General features: G+C 57.2%; 1 protein-coding gene across 1 annotated transcript in view; it reads left to right on the top strand.

The window, feature by feature from the left end:
* LOC137444984 (macrophage mannose receptor 1-like) overlaps nt 1-6,712 on the top strand; it is a 56,845-nt gene extending 50,133 nt beyond the window's left edge. Inside the window, 4 exon segments of the mRNA XM_068146363.1 lie at nt 1,388-1,504; nt 2,671-2,838; nt 4,987-5,022; nt 6,258-6,712. Coding sequence (XP_068002464.1) covers nt 1,388-1,504; nt 2,671-2,838; nt 4,987-5,022; nt 6,258-6,457 — 521 coding nt within the window. The 3' untranslated portion in view covers nt 6,458-6,712.
* The last annotated feature ends 12,841 nt before the right edge of the window (nt 6,713-19,553 follow it).

Genomic DNA, 19,553 nt, shown 5'->3' with positions numbered 1-19,553 from the left:
TGATTCTAAAATGATGGAGGATATTGCTAAGCAAACTTTTCATTGCCTTCACATTTCCAACCTGATGCTTTTCAGCTCACCTTCCTGAGCATGGTTTGTACAATACCACTAAATTCTGTCAGAGACAGGGCAACAAAGCTGGGGAGGGGTCTGGAGCACAGCCCTGTGAGGAGAGGCTGAGGGAGCTGGGGTTGCTTAGCCTGGAGAAGAGGAGGCTCAGGGGAGACCTCATTGCTCTCTACAACTCCCTGAAGGGAGGCTGTAGCCAGGTGGGGGTTGGTCTCCTCTCCCAGGCACACAGCACCAGAACAAGAGGACACAGTCTCAAGCTGTGCCAGGGGAGGTTCAGGCTGGGTGTTAGGAAGAAGTTCTTCCTAGAAAGAGAGATTGGCCATTGGGATGTGCTGCCCAGGGAGGTGGTGGAGTCCCCATCCCCAGAGGTGTTTAGGAAGAGACTGGATGGGGTGCTTGGTGCCATGGCTTAGTTGATTAGTTAGGGTTGGGTGATCAGTTGAATCATGGAGGTCTCTTCCAGCCTGGTTGATTCTGTGATGCTATGGGTTTGTGTATTTCATATGCTTTGCACTGCTTTCCACCTTCCATTTCATCTTCCAATACATTCCATATTTCTATCCAAGCCAATCCTGTGTAGAGTCTTCTTCAATTATTTTGAGGGTAATTTTAGAGCCTATCTTCCTCCACTACTACTTAAACTACTGCTTAAACCAAACACAGGTACCCATACAGCTCACAGCTCAAAGGGCAGCTCAGCAGCACAACAACCAGAACAAGACCAGCATGTTCTCTGGAAGGTGCCCAGAGAAGGGCCACCAGGATGAGCAGAGGGCTGGAGCTGCTCTGCTCTGGAGACAGCCTGAGAGAGTTGGGGCTGTGCAGGCTGGAGAGGAGAAGGCTCCCAGGAGACATTCTGGTGGCCTTCCAGGATCTGCAGGGGGCTCCAAGAAAGCTGGGGAGGGACTTCTGAGGGTGTCAGGGAGTGATAGGACTGGAGGGGATGAAGCAAAACTAGAAGTGGGGAGATTGAGATTGGCTGTGAGGAAGAAGTTGTTCCCCATGAGGGTGGTGAGAGCCTGGCACAGGTTGCCCAGGGAGGTGGTGGAAGCCTCCTGCCTGGAGGTGTTTGCAGCCAGGTTGGAGGTGGCTGTGAGCAAGCTGCTGTAGTGTGAGGTGTCCCTGGCCGTGGCAGGGGGGTTGGCACTGGCTGAGCCTTGAGGTCCCTTCCAACCCTGACAGCTCTGTGCTTCTGTGATCATTCTGTGCACAAATCAAGGTGATCTATACTGTCTTTCCCCTAATCTTTTCTGTGTGTTGAGCTGTAAAAAGACAAAATGCAAGGATGTGCTGTGCTCACCCATTTGTTTCTCAGGTGCTAACTTGGTGTCAGTAGGAGACTACACTGAAGCCCACTTTCTGTCAGACACCATAAAGATACTGTATGGAAAATCACGGAACTTCTGGATTGGGCTGCAGAGAACTCATGAAGGTAATATCTTCAACAGTGAGTCCCACATCTTGTGAGACTGAGAGGAAAGCAAGTTGTGTGCTGACTGGAGGGAAATCCAGCTGGCAGCTGCTCACAAGAGGCTTCCCCCTGGGCTCAGCACTGGGGCCAGCTCTTTTCAACATCTTTTCCAATGTTCTGGGTGAGGGGATCAGGGCACCTGCAGCAAGTTCACAGATGACACCAAGTTGAGTGGGGGTGTTGATGTGCTGGAGGGCAGGAAGGCTCTGCAGAGAGAGCTGGCCAGGCTGGATCCATAGGCTGAGGCCAATGGGATGAGGTTTAACAAAGCCAAGTGCCAGGTCCTGCACTTTGGTCACAACAACCCCAAGCAAGGCTGCAGGCTTCGGGCAGAGGGGCTGGAAAACAGCCTGGGGAAAGGATCTGGGGGTGCTGGAGGAGAGCAGCTGAACATGAGCCAGCAGTGTGCCCAGGTGGCCAAGAAGGCCAAAGGCATCCTGGCCTGGATCAAAAGCCAGCAGGAGGAGGGCAGTGATGGTCACCCTGTACTGGGCCCTGCTGAGGCCACATCTTGAGTCCTGGGCTCAGGTTTGGTGCCACAGGGTAAGAAAGACATTGAGGGGCTGGAGGGTGTCCAGAGAAGAGCACTGAGGCTGCTGAGGGGTTGGGAGAAGAGAGCTGGTGAGGAGCAGCTGAGGGAGCTGGGGTTGTGTAGTGTGCAGAAGAGAAGGCTGAGGGAGACCTCATTGCTCCCCACAGCTCCCTGAGAGGAGGCTGGAGTGAGGCTGGGGTTGGTCTCTTCTGCCAAGTAAGCAAAGCTAGGAGGAGAGGAAATGTGCTGAAGCTGTGCCAGGGGAGGGTTAGGTTGGAGAGGAGGGAAGATTTCTTTGCTGGAAGAGTGGTGAGGGGTTGGGAGAGGCTGCCCAGGGAGGTGGTGGAGTCCCCATGCCTGGAGGTGTTGGAGAAGCTGTAGAGGTGGTGCTGCAGGACAGAGTTTGGTAGTCATGGCAGCTGGGTTGTGGTTGGACTTGATGATCTTAAAGGTCTTTTCTAACCTTAGTGACTCTGTGACTCTGCTCTCAGTAGCATTTAACTCTCTTTGTGTTTTCAGCCCTTGTTGTCTCCACCACAGCTTGCTCCATCTGTCTGAACCTTTGGTTACGTATTGTGCTTCTTTTAAACACTAGGAGAGTGGGCATGGACAGACAGATCTGGGCTGGGCTTTGTCAACTGGCAAATAGGAGAACCTGCAAACAGAAGGTATAAAGAGTGTGGAGAAGTGTGTGCATTGACTGGCTACTGGAACAGCAATGTCTGCTCATTCAGAAAGGGATATATCTGCAAAAAGCCAAAGAGTAAGTCATAGCTCTGCTGCATGCAGAGCCTTGAGATGTACTGTACTGCACAGCATAGAAATGTAAACCACTCCAGCTTTGTGTGCAAAACCAAGAGACCCTAACAGCAGGACTCAGCTGAAGAGATTCACAGGGCTTTGGAGTGCCTCCTCCGCAGCCTGCCTCTCCTCTAAGTCCTCTAAAATTGCCATCAGCCTCATCATGAATACTTCAGACCCCAATGCTTAGGCCAAAGAATGGTCAAAGACCACTCCCTTTTAGTCAAAGGTCAGTGTTCAGGAGGAGGCTAAGCTCAGAAGCAATTTCTCACAGAATTACTGAGGCTGGAACAGACCTCTGAGCTCATCCAGCCCAGCCTGTGACCCAACACCACCACACCAACCACACCATGGCACTGAGTGCCACATCCAATCTCTCCTTAAACACCTCCAGGAACAGTGACTCCACCACCTCCCTGGGCAGTCCATCCCAGTGGCTGATTCCCTGTCCCTGAGGAAGTGCTTCCTAGCATCCAACCTAACCCTCCCCTGGCACAGCTCCAGGCCATGCCCTCTCCTCTTGTCACCAGGTGCCTGGGAGCAGAGCCTGACCCCCACCTGGCTACAGCTTCCCTTCAGGTAGTTGTAGAGTGTGCTAAGGTCCCCCCTGAGCCTCCTCTTCTCCAGGCTGCACACCCCCAGCTCCCTCAGCCTCTGCTCCTCAGCCTTTCCCTCCAGTCCCTTCCCCAGGCTGGTTGCTCTCCTCTGGACCTGCTGCAGCACCTCAAGATCCTTCCTGCAGTGAGGGCCCAGAGCTGCAGACAGAGCTCCAGGTGAGGCCTCAGCAGTGCCCAGCACAGGGCAGAATTCCATCCCTGCTGCTGCTGCCACACTGCTCCTGACCCAAGCCAGGATGCCCTTGGCCTTCTGTGCTCCTGGGCACACTGCTGGCTCCTGTGCAGCTGCTGTCCCCCAGCACTGCCAGGTCCCTCCCTGCCAGCTGCTCTCCAGCCACTCATCCCCAGTCTGTAGCCTGCATGGGCTTGGTGTGGCCAAAGTGCAGGAGCCTGCCCTTGGCCTCGTTGAACCTCATCCCATTGGCCTCAGCACAGCCACCCAGCCTGGCCAGGCCTCTCTGAAGTGTCTTCCTGCCTTCCATTTCAGTTCAGCTGAATACATTCTCAAAACCTCAAATGCTCTTGTTCTGATGGATGCCATGAACACTCTGCCCTGGAGAAATGCTGGAACTGGTGATTCATTCCTGCTCTCTGGGCTGAGGGATAACAGCAACCCTCACACTGAAGAACTTCTTCCTAGTTTCCAGTCTAAACCTACTCTCCCTCAGCTTCACACCATTCCTCCTTGTCCTGTCACTAGACACCCTTGTGAACCACTCCTGGGCTGCATCCAAAGCAGTGTGGCCTGAGATGGAGAGAGGGGATCCTGCCCCTCTGCTCTGCTCTGTGAGACCTCACCTACAGAGCTGGGGCCAGCTCTGGAGCTCTCAGCACAGGAAGGACCTGGATCTGATGGACAGGTCCATAGGAGACCAAGAAAATTATCAGGGGGTTGGAGCAGCTCTGCTGCAAGGACAGGCTGAGGGAGCTGGGGGTGTGCAGCCTGGAGAAGAGAAGGCTCCAGGGAGACCTAATAACAGCATTCCAGTACCTGAAGAAGCTACAAGAAGGCTGCAGAGGGACTGTTTGCAAAGGCCTGCAGGGACAGGAGCAGGGGCAATGGCTTCAAACTAGAGCAGAGCAGATTGAGATTGGATGTGAGGAACAAGTTCTGCACCAGGAGGGTGCTGGAACACTGGCACAGGTTGCCCAGGGAGGTGGTTGAGGCTCCATGGCTGGAGAGATTCCATGTGAGGCTGGACAGTCCTCTGGGCAACCTGATCTGGTGGAGGATGTCCCTGCTGAGTGCAGAGGGGTTGGAGTGGATGAGCTTTGGAGCTCCCTTCCAACCCAGAGCAGTCTGTGCTTCTATGAAAAGTCCCTCTCCAGCCTTCCTGTAGGATCCCTACTAGAGGTTTACACACACTCAGCAATTCTCACCAGCAAGTGTGTTTAGGGGGAGCTGTCAGAGCACCAGGGTTCAGGAAGTCCTAAATGCTTCACTACTTTTGTAAGCATTCAGAATAAACCTTCTTTTCTTTTCCTTCCAAAAGCTCCTGTGAGCAGACAGATGTCTCCTGAAAATCCAGGTAAGCAGAGTTCCTTCCAAGGAGATGCTCAAATACGACAAGGACATCATCCCATAGGTTAGAGGTATTCATTCTGAGGGTGTTTTAAAAGCCCAGGAAGTTCATCTCTACCTGGACACCAAAGCAGAGCTCATTCTGAAGTAACCTGGGGGCTGATCAGATTTGCTTACATTTTGTTAGCCACAAAAAAAAGCCAAAAACCCAAAGAAAAAACAAATCAAACTACTTGCTGGAGTGAACACCTACACTGCCTTTGGCTGCCTTCTGCTTGAAGAAATCCCACTCACCACTTCATGGCTGAAGGCACAGAGAGCACTGTCAGCCAGTGTGCTGATGACACCAAGCTGGGAGCAGTGGTGACACCTCCTCAGGCTGTGCTGCCATCCAGCCAGGCCTGGACAGGCTGAGAGCTGGGCAGGGGGAAATGGAATGGAATCCAACAAGGGCAAGGGGAGAGTCTGGCACCTGGGAAAGAACAACCCCATGGAGCAGGAGAGGATGGGGACTGACCTCCTGCAGAGCAGTGAAGGGAAAAAGGACCTGGGGGTCCTGGTGGATGGAAGGTTGACCATGAGCCAGCAATGTGCTCTGGTGGTCAAGAAGGCCAAGGGCATCCTGGGGTGCAGTAGAATGGTTCTGGTTAGTAGGCTGAGAGAGGTTCTCCTCCCCCTCTGCTCTGCCCTGCTGAGGCCACATCTGGAATATTGTGTCCAGTTCTGGGCCCCTCAGCTCAAGAAGGACCTCAGGGAACTGCTTGAGAGAGTCCAGCACAGAGGCACAGAGCTGCTGCAGGCAGTGGAAGATCTCCCTGGGAGGCCAGGCTGAGGGAGCTGGGGCTTGGAGCTTGGAGCAGAGGAGCCTGAGGGCTGCCCTCATTGCTGGGGATAAAGATGTGCAGGACTGGAGCCAGGCTCTGCTCAGGGCTGGCCAAGGACAGCACAAGGGGCACTGGGGGCAAGCTGGAGCAGAGAAGGTGCCATGGGAACAGGAGGGAAATCTTTGTCCCTGTGAGGGTGCTGGAGGCCTGGAGCAGGCTGCCCAGAGAGGTTGTGGAGTCTCCTGCTCTGGAGCCTTTCCAACCCCACCTGGATGTGTTCTGTGTGAGCTGCCCTGGATGCTCCTGCTCTGGCAGGAGGTTGCACTGGGATGATCTCTGGAGGTCCTTTCCAGCCCCTAACATTGTGTGATATATTCTGAAGTATCCAAGCTGTTGATTCTCTTTCATCCCCTTACAGAAGGGAAGATGGAGCAAGGACTTTCCACTGGCACCATCTGGCTGCTCGTCCTCCTGGCCCTGTCTCTAGTGGGAGCTGGAAGTGTTGTTTATTTCTGCATGAGGAGGAGGAGACAAACCCTGAGGGATACTTCAACCAGTATGAGTGCCCTGGAAGCACCTCTGTGTACCCAAGAGAAAGATGCTCACACCAACATCTAGCCTGACAGAAGCCAGCTGCTGACTTGATGAAAGCTCAGGCCAGCTTGGCATTTTCCTACCCAGAGCAGAGCCTCCTCTCTGCACCAAGAGAAATTCATGGATTTATATCAACCCACACAAATACCCTCCCTCCACCACTAGAGTTTCTTCTGTCTAGCTGTGACAGTGCAAAGGTAGTTTTGACATAAATGAGCACAAATGGGAAATTTCTGACAGCTGTTTGCTCTGTGAAATTGGTTTGTTGAAGGCAGTGTAGAGGAGCAGGCAGTGCAGGTGACCCTCAGCTCACCATGGCCATCATGTTCAGCCATGGGTTGGGAAAGAGACAGTAGCAATCAACTCAAATAGACACCAAGAGAGAAAAACTGCTGGCAGTCAGTCAGCACTGCCAGCACTGATGCAGCACTCCTGGGCAGAGGGCCCAGACTGGATGCAGCAGCAGTCAGGAAGCAGATTCAGGGACAGGATTCTGGAGTTCAGGAACTCATGGAGCAGGATCAAAGACAGAAGGGACAGAGTCCTCCATGGACACTGGTCCTTGAAGGAGAAGCTAGTCCCTGGTGACCTCTCACCTTCACACCAAGCATGATGTCCATGGGCTGGAATCCCTCAAGGCTCAGCTGAGGGTCACCTGCACCCTCCCCTGCTCCCCACAGCTGCAGCCTTTTCCCCTGCATCCCCACAGGATGCTGCAGTGCCCTTGGTCTGCACCCCAGCCCTTGGCCCAGAGCCATGGAGCATTGTGAGTGCTGGCAGCAGCCACTGAACTGCAGAGCTGCAGAGAGTGCAGCTGCTGAGCTGGGGCTGAGCTGGGATGGGGCAGCAGTGAGCAGGATCAGTCCTGTCCTAACTCAGCCCAGGACACTGTCAAAACAACAGATTCCAGGATGAATCTTGCACAAATTAATCTTCTTGCTACTGCCCCCAGTCACACTGGCACTTGTTTCATTTCTGCTCTACAACCTGCTTATTGCAGCCTGTAGAAGGTACCAGTGGTGTCCTGCTTTAGCCCAGTGTGCTCTCAGGAAGGTATCTGAAAGCTTCATGATTGGGCAAAGCACCCAGACTGAATCCAGGTGCTGCACTGGACTCAGTCATCATGGAGCCCTCATATCTGTACAGCAACTGCACTGTGTCTTAAGAGGAAGAAAACAACTTCTGTGGCAACAGTTTCAACAATCACAGAATCATAGAATCAGTTCTCAGGGTTGGAAGGGACCTCAAAGCTCAGCCAGTCCCAAACCCCTGCCATGGCCAGGGACACCTCACACTCCAGCAGGTTGCTCACAGCCACATCCAGCCTGGCTGCAAACACCTCCAGCCAGGAGGCTGCCACCACCTCCCTGGGCAACCTGTGCCAGGCTCTCACCACCCTCATGGGGAACAACTTCTTCCTCACAGCCAATCTCAATCTCCCCACTTCTACTTTTGCTCCATCCCCCCCCCCCCCAACTAATCCTATCACTCCCTGACACCCTCAAAAGTCCCTCCCCAGCTTTCTTGGAGCCCCCTTCAGATCCTGGAAGGCCACAAGAAGGTCTCCTGGGAGCCTTCTCCTCTCCAGCCTGCACAAGCCCAACTCTCTCAGTCTGTCCTCACAGCAGAGCAGCTCCAGCCCTCTGCTCCTCCTCGTGGCCCTTCTCTGGACACCTTCCAGCACCTCCAGATCCTGCCTGGCACAGAGGCTCCAGAACTGGCCCCAGAGCTCCAGCTGTGGTCTCAGCAGAGTGGAGCAGAGGGGGAGAATCACAGCCAGCACAGCTGGGCGCAGCCAGGCAGAGCCACATTGGCACGGCCAAGTACGGCCAGGAAAAATGGGGCTGGCAGAGGCACAGCTGGACACAGTCAGACACAGCTGGACTGGCACAGCCAGGCCCAGCCAGGCACAGTCAGGCTGGCACAACCAGGCACGGCCAGGCAGGGCTGGGTACGGCCAGGCACAGCCAGTCACGGCCGGGCACGGCCAGGCACAGCCACTAACAGCCGGGCACAGCCAGGCACAGCCAGTCACAGCCGGGCACGGCCGGGCACAACCAGGCACAGCCACTAACAGCTGGGTACAGCCAGTCACAGCCGGGCACGGCCAGGCACGGCCAGGCACAGCCACTAACAGCCGGTCACAGCCGGGCACAGCTAGGCACGGCCAGTCACAGCCAGGCACAGCCCGGCACAGCCAGGTACAGCTGGGCTGGCACAGCCAGGCACAGCCAGGCACGGCCAGGCATGGCCAGGCACAGCCAGGCACAGCCGGGCTGGCACAGCCAGGCGCAGCCAGGCACAACCAGGCACAGCCAGGCATAGCCCAGCACAGCCAGGCGCAGCCAGGCACAACCAGGCACAGCCAGGCACAGCCAGGCATAGCCCAGCACAGCCAGGCACGGCCAGGCACAGCCGGGCTGGCACAGCCGCGATCCGGCCGGGCCGTGCAGCTCCAGCTTGCGCCGAGGCCGCCGGCGCCATCTAGCGAGCGAGCGGCAGGCTGCAGGCGCGCAGCGGGCCCGGGCCGGCTCCTGTGCTCTGCGGGGCTTGGGGGCCGATGGAGCTGGCGCTGGTGGCAGCCCTGCAGCCGGCGCAGCGGTGGTGTGGCAGCAGCTTTGCGTTCCCCGCGGGACAGCGAGGCGCCCGGGGAGCTAGCGCTGCTGGAGCTGTCCGGGACGTGCCTGCAGAGACAGGCAGCCTGGTCCTGCCTTCAGGGAACGCTGGGGGCAAGCAGCTGAGCCGCGGCGAGAGGGAAGCAGTTCAGATGTCATCATTCATTTGTCAGATGAAGGCTGAGACAGTGACCTGCGCTTCTCTCTCCAGCTACAATTAGCTCTTTGTCCAGTCCAATCTGGTACCTGCAGTGCTTCTCATTTTTGGCTTGCAAGTGAAGCAGAAGATGATCATTGCCTTCTGTCTCTCTTCTCTTTTCCCCCTTTCTTCTCTCAAGCCTCGTGGGACCATCACGTTCGTGTTCCAGGCAGGCACTGGGCACCGCAGGGGCTCTTAGGGTCAGTTTGTACAACATTAGCAGTGCGTGGGTGAGTCACTGTTGGTTCTGGTAATCAGCTCATTAGGTGACAATCCCAAACCTTCCTGCCTCACTAATAAAGGGATAATAATGTCTGTTCAGCTCACAAAAGCCTGCCCAAGCTCCATTAACTGCTTTTAAACCTCCAAAGTGAGGAAGGTCTGCAAAAGCTGCACAGCACATTAGATAATTAGTGACACAGAACCAACAGCAACTCTCATGGCTCCGTTTCAGCAGCTTGTTCACACAGCAGGCCTGCCCCTCTTGGGGGATGTAAATGTGGGCACTTGGATCTCCAGCTCTTAGCCTCAGGATGAAGATCTCTCACTGCATTATTAGGCTTTCTGTAAATATCTATTCACTGGCTTTCAGTAAATGGATTTTTGGGGTTCTTTTGATGTGTTTGCTGGTGGATTTTTCTCCCTACTTCGAGCCTGGGCATCCTGCTGGCTCATATTCAGCCAGCTGCCAATCAGTATCCCCAGGTCCCTTTCTGTTTGACTGCTGACCAGCCACTCCATCCCCAGGCTGTAGCACAGCATGGAGTTGCTGTGGCCAAAGCTTTTGCTTTGGTTTTATCTCCTCTAGGTTTAAACACAGCTCAGTTCATCTTTGTTCTCTGACTCTGCAATCTTCTCCCTGATTAAGGAAGGTAGGACTCACAACATCTGCCAGTCAGTCAAAGACATGCTTACAGGGCATTGTGTGCATCTCCTTTGAGTTTACATCAGCAGTCTCCACTGCTGGACCATGAATGGAAGAGAAAGACTTCTGTTGGCAGAAAAAGAACACCTACCTCCTCCAGAAAGCTTTATTTCCATGGGCAAAGAGCAGTGAAATCACCAAAAAGGAGAGATTAGACAAAAAGTCAGGAACTGGAATGCAAACCCCCAGCAGAATTTCCCAACGTTCTCTATGCTCCCACAGAGCAAACTCAGCTGCTCAGCGCTGGCCATGGCCCTGAGCTCAGCATGAATCCAGCACCCAGCACACTGGGTCACATGAAATTAAGTCTCCCCCAGCTGTGTTCCAGCATTTCCCCAATTAAATCCCATTCCCCACAAGAACACACAGGCTCCTTCTCCGAAGGGGCCAGCAGGCAGCTGCCACTTTCCAGAAGAGCAGCTGCCCAGCACCTGATGCCAGCATCCCTATCCCAGGGAGTGACAGCATGCACCAACCTGAGGCCTCTGCAGGACCATGTGCAGGCCTTGTCCAGCAGAGGAACCTCAGGACCGACCTGTGGTGGGACCAGTAACTACTTTGCACTCACCACAGATGCGGTTTAGCCATGGCAGGGAGTCCCTGCAGGTGATTGGCTGGGACCTGTGGCTGCCAGGAGGCACAAATGTCCATCCCCACCACAGCTGAGGGGGATGTTCTGGGTCAGCTCCTGCCTAAAGCACAGAAGGGAGATGGGGGATGAAGCCTCCCCAACTACTCCCTGACCAAGCTGGCAATGCCAGTAACCATGCACAGGTCAGCTGGAGTGAAGGCAGGCAGGTGTGACAGAGCTGGCACCAGGTGCCTAGGTGAAGCCCTTCAGCTTGGGCTCTTTTGAGGAGCAGGGCTGGAGAAGGGCAGAGGAAGAGCTGAACTGTCCCCAGCAGGGAAAGGCCAGGCCATGGGTGTGGGCACCTCCATGGCAATCCCCACGGCGACACGGTGCCCATGGTGATGGGGTGTTCTTGGCAGCTGAAGAGGCTGTTGTGATGTTGTTGTGATGAGTGTGGCCAGGCCTTTGTGACGTCCTAATGCTGAGTGTGGCCAGGCTGTAGCCACCCAGTGCCCGGAAGGTATTTAAGGAGCGCTGGCTGCCTGGGGTGGCACTCCCAGAGGAGCCACCTCTCTCAAGAGGCAGCAGATCCTGGGTGCTTGGAGAAGGGTGGAAGTACAAGAGGCTGAAGATGCCTTTGGAGAAGAAAGCAAGCTCCAGCTCCCAGCCCTGCAATGGGATGCTGAGCCGGCGTCAGCAGAGGCACAACCAGATGAGAGAGGAGACAGGAGGAACAGAACAGAGCAGGGACAGGGCCACTGGGTCAAGGCAGCGGCCTCCATCCCGTGCCAGCTCCTCCTCCTCCTCCTCTTCCTCACAGGAGTGCCACAGACAGGTGCAAATAGCACCTGAGGAAAGCTCAGTGCAGGGCAGCCAGAGCCAGGACTTGTGCAGCCATGAGGGCAAGGCACCACGGCTTTCCTGCTCTTGGAGCTCACTGAGCTCACTGGGTGCTCGGAGTCACACACAGCAGGTAAGGCAGCCTGAGGAACCAGACAGGCAGAGAGGTGGTCGGGAAAAGAGAGGATATGGGGGTGGGCACAGCTGCTCCTGGGGGTGCGGGGGCAGAACTGGAGCCGGGGCCCAGGGAGGGCTGAGGGGGGTCGGGGGAGGTGTCAGGGAGAGAGCCCTGTTGCAGGAGCTCTTCCAGCTGGTGCAAGGGACCTACAGGGCAAGGGCCCACAACAGTCACGACATGCAGCCAATCCCCTCGTCTTCTCTTGCAGAGTGACAGTGACACCAAGGCGACATGGTCAATCCTGTCTGGAAGCAGCAGGCTGAGCTGGTTCAGCATTAGCAATGCCAAAAGCTTCCTGCCTGAGCTCACCAGGAAGCCAAGCCCCCGGGAGCCGCCCGCACCTCCCGCATTGCCAGGTGCTGGCACCGTTCGCCTGCCTCCTATCGCTCCCACTCCCAGCTCTGCCGGGAGCAGAACCAGGCTGGAAACGTGCTCCGGCAGCGCAAGCGATGGGAAGACGCCGGAGGAGGGGAGCAGCAGCAGGAGGCTGGCCCCACACGGCCATGACAGAGCCACTGGTGCAGCGGTGAGAGCGGCCAGCCGGGGTGTGGAACGGGAGGTGCCGGGCAGCGTGTCCGCACCTGCGCTCAGCACTCCTCGGGGCAGCGCCGGTGCTGCTGCGGCAGTGTCCTCCCCAGGCAGGGACGTGGCCTCGGGGCAGCAGCGGCAGGGCCGAGCGGCATGGCTGGAGCCTGTAGCACCGGTGCTGCGAGTCCGCTGCCGCCTGGTCAGCGGCACCGGGCAGCAGCTGCAGGAGGAGGAGCAGCCTGCTGTCAGGCGTCGGACTCTCCTCTCCATCCAGCCCAAGCCCAGGCCTGGGGAGGAGCCAAAGAGAAGCAGCGCTGCCCGCAGTGGACGCAGACTGTCCCCGCTCAGGACAAGAGTCACCCTGCAGCGGCAGCACCATGGCCTGCAGCACAGCCAGCTCCACCAGGGCCTTGCCCAGAAGCCACTGGGACCTATCCTGATGGTGAAGTATGAGGGCCTGGGGCCACAGGAGGAGACCTGCAAAGAGGACACCACCAGCAAGGAAGAGGTGGTGCTGGAGGGACTGGAAGGCTCCGGCAACAATCAGGCAGGAGCCATGCAAGAGGACAAGAGCGACACGGTGCCTGCTGAAGACACTGTGGTCTACAGATGGATCAACCCCTTGTTCCAAGAGGTCAACCAGGATCAGGGCCCTGCTACTGTTCTCCAGGAGGAGCCCAGCTCTGGATCCAGCATGCCAGACCCAGAGGTGGCAGCTGGAGAACTGCAAGGGCAGAGCAGGTCTCCTGCACCAGTGGAGCTGAGAGAGGCCCTGCCGTTGACATTGCCCATGGACAGAGGTCATGAAGATGCTCTTGAGAGGCAGGCTCCTGCCCCAGTCAGCCCCACAGCCAGTCAGGACATTTTGCTTGAAGGAGAGAGTTTTGTTTTGAGAAGCATGCTGAGCGTTTTGGCTGTGCTCATGGTCACGGAAAACCAGGAAGAACAAGCCCTGGTGGCAGCCCTACAGGACTCTGAGTCCCAGTGCCCCTTGGCTGAGGAGACACATGCAGCTCCTCCTGCTCTTGCTGCAGAAGAGCAAGACAAAGATGCTTGTATGTCTCCTGTGCATGGTGAGCAGGTCGGCACAGTGGTGGAGGAGGAGGAGGAGTGCCAAGATCCTTCCCCATGCAGCCCCACAGCCAGCCAGGTCATTTTCCTGGCCTCCAATCAAGCCATTGGGGAGGAGATCAGAGGCCAGGCTGTGGTCATCAGCGAGGAAGACCCTGAGCAAAACAGTGAGGACGAAGCAGCAGAAGCCCCAGCAGCAGCCCCTCAGCACACCGAGTCCTTACTGGCTGAGGTGGCTGAGGTGGCTCCTTCCTGTGCTGCCATGCCTCCAGCAGACACTGGCATGGCCCAGCTGGGCCCAGCTAAGCAGCGCCGGCCCTCCCTCTTCAGGAGGACTGTGAGGGCTCTGCGCCGTGCATTCCGCGCTTTGTCCTGCCTCAAGGCAGAGATTGATGACTGAGAGCCTGAGGCACCGGTGCTGCGCGTCCGCTGCTGCCTGGTCAGCAGAGCAGGGGAGCAGGTGCAGGGGGAGCAGCCTGCTGTGATGTGTTGGACTCTCCTCTCCCTCCAGCCCAAGCCCAGGCCTGGGGAGGAGCCAAAAGAAGCAGCACTGCCTGCGGCAGACACAGACTGTCCCTGCTCAGGACAACATTCTCCCTGCAGTGGCAGCACAGTGGCCTGGAGCACAGCCAACTCCACCGCCAGCTCGCCCAGAAGCCACTGGGACCTATCCTGACTGTGAGGTACCACAGCCTGGGGCAGACAGAGGCTGGAGAGAGACAAGCAAAGAGGAGACAGCAAGAGCAAGGAAGAAGTGGTACTGGATAGACTGGAAGACTCCAGCAACAGTCCAGGCAGAAGCCAGACGTGAGGACAAGAGCAACACAATGCAGACTAAAAACAAAGATACATCCTGATCCACAAATGGATCAAGATGCCCTTGGTCCAACAGCTCAACCAGGACCACACCTCGTCACACAGATGTGCCACAGACAACTGCAGACAGCACCTGAGGAAAGCTCAGTGCAGGGCAGGCAGAGCCAGGACTTGTCCAGCCGAGAGGACAACCTGCCAGTACTGTCCTTCTTTTGGAGGTCTTGGAGCTCACTGAGCTCACGGTGTGCTCACACTGACACAGCAGGTAAGGCAGCCTGAGGGACCAGAGAGGCAGGCAGCAAATGGAGAAGGGGTAATGGGGGTGGGCACAGCTGGCCCTGCACTCTAGCTTGGCTAGGGGGGGATGTCAGGGAGAGAGCCCTGTTGCAGGAGCTCTTCCAGCTGGGGCAATGGAAGCTACAGGGCAAGGGCCACCAACCACCTTCATGACACGCAGCCACTCTCCTCATCTATTCATGCAGAGATATAGTCAAACCCGGACGATATGGACAATGGAATCAGCAGCAGCTGGCACAGCATCAGCAGTGACACAAGCTTGCTGCCTGCCCTCAACAGGAAGCCAAACCCCTCGGTTCCAAGCACAGCTCCAGCATTGCAAGGTGCTGGCACCGTTCGCCTGCCTCCCATCACGCCGCCTTCCAGCTCTGGTGGGAGCAGAACCAGTGTGGAAATGATCACCAGCAGCACAAGCAGTGGCAAGGCGCCTGAGGAGAAGAGCAGCAGCAGGAGGCTGGCCCCACACGGCCTTGACAGAGCCACTGGTGCAGCGGTGAGAGCGGCCAGCCGGGCTGTGGAACGGGAGGTGCCGGGCAGCGTGTCCGCACCTGCGCTCAGCACTCGTCGGGGCAGCGCCGGTGCTGCTGCGGCAGTGTCCTCCCCAGGCAGGGACGTGGCCTCGGGGCAGCAGCGGCAGGGCCGAGCGGCATGGCTGGAGCCTGTAGCACCGGTGCTGCGAGTCCGCTGCCGCCTGGTCAGCGGCACCGGGCAGCAGCTGCAGGAGGAGGAGCAGCCTGCTGTCAGGCGTCGGACTCTCCTCTCCATCCAGCCCAAGCCCAGGCCTGGGGAGGAGCCAAAGAGAAGCAGCGCTGCCCGCAGTGGACGCAGACTGTCCCCGCTCAGGACAAGAGTCACCCTGCAGCGGCAGCACCATGGCCTGCAGCACAGCCAGCTCCACCAGGGCCTTGCCCAGAAGCCACTGGGACCTATCCTGATGGTGAAGTATGAGGGCCTGGGGCCACAGGAGGAGACATGCAAAGAGGACACCACCAGCAAGGAAGAGGTGGTGCTGGAGGGACGGTGCCAGGGGAGCCCTGTTGCAGGAGCTCTTCTTGATGGGGCACGGTGGAGAGCGCAGCAAAACGCACACAGCAACAAAACGCAGGCCGTGGACTTCATGGTCTACAACAGGATCAGCCCAACCCCTGGATGGGTTTCGTCCAGTGCCAGAAAACAACTGCGTTGTTCCTCCAGCTGCCCGGAGCGCGGCCAGCGCGGGCTGCCAGAGCCCACAAGCGCTGCGCACCAGGCGCGCTGCCTACCCCCGGCTGAGCTAACGTACGGAGGCATGGCCGCGCCCGGCACCGCACCGGCCCGGCACCGCACCGGCCCGGCACCGCACCGGCCCGGCACCGCACCGGCCCGGCACCGCACCGGCCCGGCACCGCACCGGCCCGGCACCGCACCGGCCCGGCACCGCACCGGCCCGGCACCGCACCGGCCCGGCACCGCACCGGCCCGGCACCGCACCGGCCCTGCCCCGGCAGAGCGAGCGGCTGCGCCAAGCGCCTCCGCGTTCCGCGATCCGCCGGGCAGGGAGGCGGAGCCAGGGGCTCGGCGCTCTCTCTTTGAACCGCAGTCCCGAGCACCAGGGCACTGGTGGCTAACGCCACCGCCACCCCTGCGCATCGAACCACGGCTCGTCTCCCCCGCCGCGGCTGGCAGCGCCGCGGGACCGAGCGGCTCTGCTCTGCCTGCAACCGCCGCGTCCCGCGCCGCGCGGAGGGGGGAAGTGGCCACAGCGATGCCATCGCCTCTGTGGCTTCTCGTCGGAGACACCCAGCCTAAACGGCCGCAGTCCCACAGAAGCCCACTTCTCCATCCAGCATGCCAGAGCCAGAGGTGGCAGCTGGGGAGCTGCAGAGCAGGTGTCCCGTACCAGGGGGACTCGCAGACCCTCTGCCATTGGCATCACCGTGGACAGAGCTCATGAAGAGCTTCTTGAGAGCCAGGCTCCTGCCCCACCCAGCCCCACACCCAGCCAGGACACTTAGCTTGCAACAGACAAATCCTTTGTGAGCAGCATGATGTGCTGGCACCACCTGGCCCTGAGCCCTCAGCATCCAGAGGCTGTGTCGTTGTGAGGGACACGGCACCAAGGGAAGCTGGGGGCACGGACAGTGCCCTGGGCATTCTGCTGCTCGCAGGATATGGTACTGCCAGCACAGAAGCCACTGGGACCTATTCTGACAGTGAGATATGACAGCCTGGGGCAAAGAGAGGAGACATGCAAAGAGGACACCACCAGCAAGGAAGAGGTGGTGCTGGAGGGACTGGAAGGCTCCGGCAACAATCAGGCAGGAGCCACACAAGAGGAGAAGAGAAGAGCAGCACGGTGCCTGCTGAAGACACCATGGTCTACAAATGCCTCAACCCCTTGGTCCAAGTGCTCAATCAGGATCAGGGCCCTGCTGCCCTCCTCCAGGAGGCGTCCAGCTCTGGATCCAGCATGCCAGACCCAGAGGTGGCAGCTGGAGAACTGCAAGGGCAGGGCAGGTTGCAAGAGCGGGAAAAATAATGAGTAATTAATTAATAGAATACTAAGTAATAGAATACTATAGGTTAGAATGGTGTAAGATAGGAGGATCTAATTAATGAGCACAGGCAATAAGAACAGATAATATAAGTATGATGTCTTTATACTAGTGGAGAATAAGTAATAGCAGATAAACAGAAAAGAACAATGATAGGATAAGCACTAGCACATAAGTAATAGAATACTCTAGGTTAGTATGGTGTGACATAGGATGATCACTTAGGTAATGAGCATAGATAATGAGAACAGACCATAGTGACAGGAATTGAAGTAAGATTGATAAGGATTATAGCAATTGATAATAATAAAAGAGTAGAACTGATAGTTGTAAATGAAGGGAAAGCTTTGTGATTGGAGTAGAGTACTTACAATAGGCTTGGAGTAGTTTCTAACAGAGAATGAGCTGTTCATAAGTCATAGGGCTGTAGTTGCTCCACTCAGGCCCACAGGCAGCTGAGACATTTTGCTTCAAACTGACCAGTTCCTTGTGAGCAGCATGATGAGCTTGTTGGCTGTGGCTGTGACCACGAAAAGCCAGAAGGAGCAAGCCCTGGCCCCAATCAGCATGAGCCTTGGGCTGCCAAAGCCCTGGTAGCAGCCCTACAGGACTCTGAGTCCCAGTGCCCCTTGGCTGAGCAGACATGCGGCTCCTCCTGCTCTTGCTGCAGCAGAGCAAAATAAAAGACACTTGTGAGCCACCTGTGCTTGCTGAGCAGGTCGGCACAGTGGAGGAGGAGGAGGAAGTGCCAAGACCCTTCCCCATGCAGCCCCACAGCCAGCCAGGACATTTTCCGGGGCTCAAGTCCACCACTTGCAGCGGACATCATAGGCCAGGCTGTGGTCATCACCCGGCAAGACCTCAACCAAAAGATCAATGATGCACCAGAAGAAACAGCACCAGCGGCAGCCCCCTCAGCACACTGACTCCTTATTGGCTGAGGTATCTCCTTCATGTGCTGCCATGCCTCCAGCAGACACTGGCATGGCCCAGCCGGGCCCAGCTAAGCAGCTACGGCCCTCCGTCCTGAGGAGCACGGTGGGGTCTCTGAGGTGTGCATGCTGTGCTTTGTCCTGCATGAAGGCACAGATTGGTGACTAACAGCTGCTTGCAAGCTCACAAGATGTCCCCAGAGATGTCTCCACCTGGCCCTCTGAACGTTCCCTCAGCATCCAGAGGCAGTCGGTGTTCATGGTGGGGGACACTGAGCCCCAAGGGAAGGCTGGGGGTCTGGAGCGTGCCCTGGGCACTGACAATCAAGTGACACAACCTGGGGCAGACAGAGAAGACATGCAGAGAGGAGAGCAGCAGCAAGAAGGATGCGGTGCTGAGGTGACTGTAGGAGAGGAAGAATGAGGCAAGCGCTGCACAGGAGGACAAGAACAGTGACAAGATGTAGCCCTCAGCACCTCATGGTCTAAAACTGGATCTGCCCCTGGCTCCCAGGGCTCCCAGAAGCTGCCCTCAGCATGTGCTACTGCCAGCGCTGCCTGGCCCTGGCCTGGACACTGTCTGAGCTGAAATAAAGTTCATTTATTTTCCCCACAATTCTTCTCTCTGCCTGCTCCATTCCGTGCCCCACGCACACCAAGCTGTCTGGTGAAGCCCACGGGACCTGTCTGGTGAAGCCCACGGGACCTGCCTGGTGAAGCCCACGGTAACTGCCTGGTGACACTGGCAGAGCTGGCTCAGGTCATAAACTGCAAGGGGTTGGAAGGGACCTCTACAGGTCATCTCTTCCGACTCCCCACCCTGCCCTAAGCAGGGACATCCCCAACTAGATCAGGCTGATCAGGCCCCATTGAGCCCCTGACCTCGCTGGGTGGACCCTCCAACAGCCTCTCTTGGGCAACCTCTGCCCCTCGTGTTCCACCACCACCACCACTACCTCAAAGCAAAGAACTTCTTCCTATTGCCCAGTCTGAAGCTAGCCTTCTCTACTTTAAAGCCATTGCCCCTCTCCCTGTGGCTACAAGCCCTTGCAAAGCATCCCTGCCCAGGGATGTAGGCCCCAGGGCATCAGCTACGGGAAGGCTGCTATCAGGGCTCCCCAGAGCCTTCCCTTCTTCAGGCTGAACAATCCCAATTCCCTCAGCCTGTCTTCAATAGGAGAGGTGCTCCGGCCCTCTGATCATCTTGGTGACCTCCTCAGGACCCACTCTGGCAGGAGCATCTTCTTCTTAGTGCAGAGCCCCAGAGCTGGAAACTGTGCTGCAGGGGAGGTGTCAGCAGAGTACAGCAGAACAGAGTGGCAGAATCACCTCTCTTGATGCGCTGGCCACACTTCTTTTGATGCAGGCCAGGATGCAGTTGACCAGTACCCCCAGGTGCTTTTCCAGAAGGACTGCTCTCTATCACATCCTCTCCCAGCCTGGATTGGTAATTGGCACTGTCTTGACCCAGATGCAGGCCCTTGCACTTGGCCTTGCTGAACTTCAGGAGGTTCACATGGGCCCACTCCTCCAGCCTGTGCAGCTCCCTCTGGATGATGCCCTGTCCTTCTGGTGTATTGGCTGCACCACTCTGCTTGGTGTCATCTGCTGAGG

This window comes from Melanerpes formicivorus, unplaced genomic scaffold (assembly GCF_026170545.1).
Source record: "Melanerpes formicivorus ecotype bairdi unplaced genomic scaffold, bMelFor1.0.p_v2 SCAF_13, whole genome shotgun sequence".
NCBI classification, from domain to species: Eukaryota; Metazoa; Chordata; class Aves; order Piciformes; family Picidae; genus Melanerpes; species Melanerpes formicivorus.
Note: the sequence above shows the minus strand (reverse complement) of the source record. Positions and strands in the feature narration are given on the sequence as shown.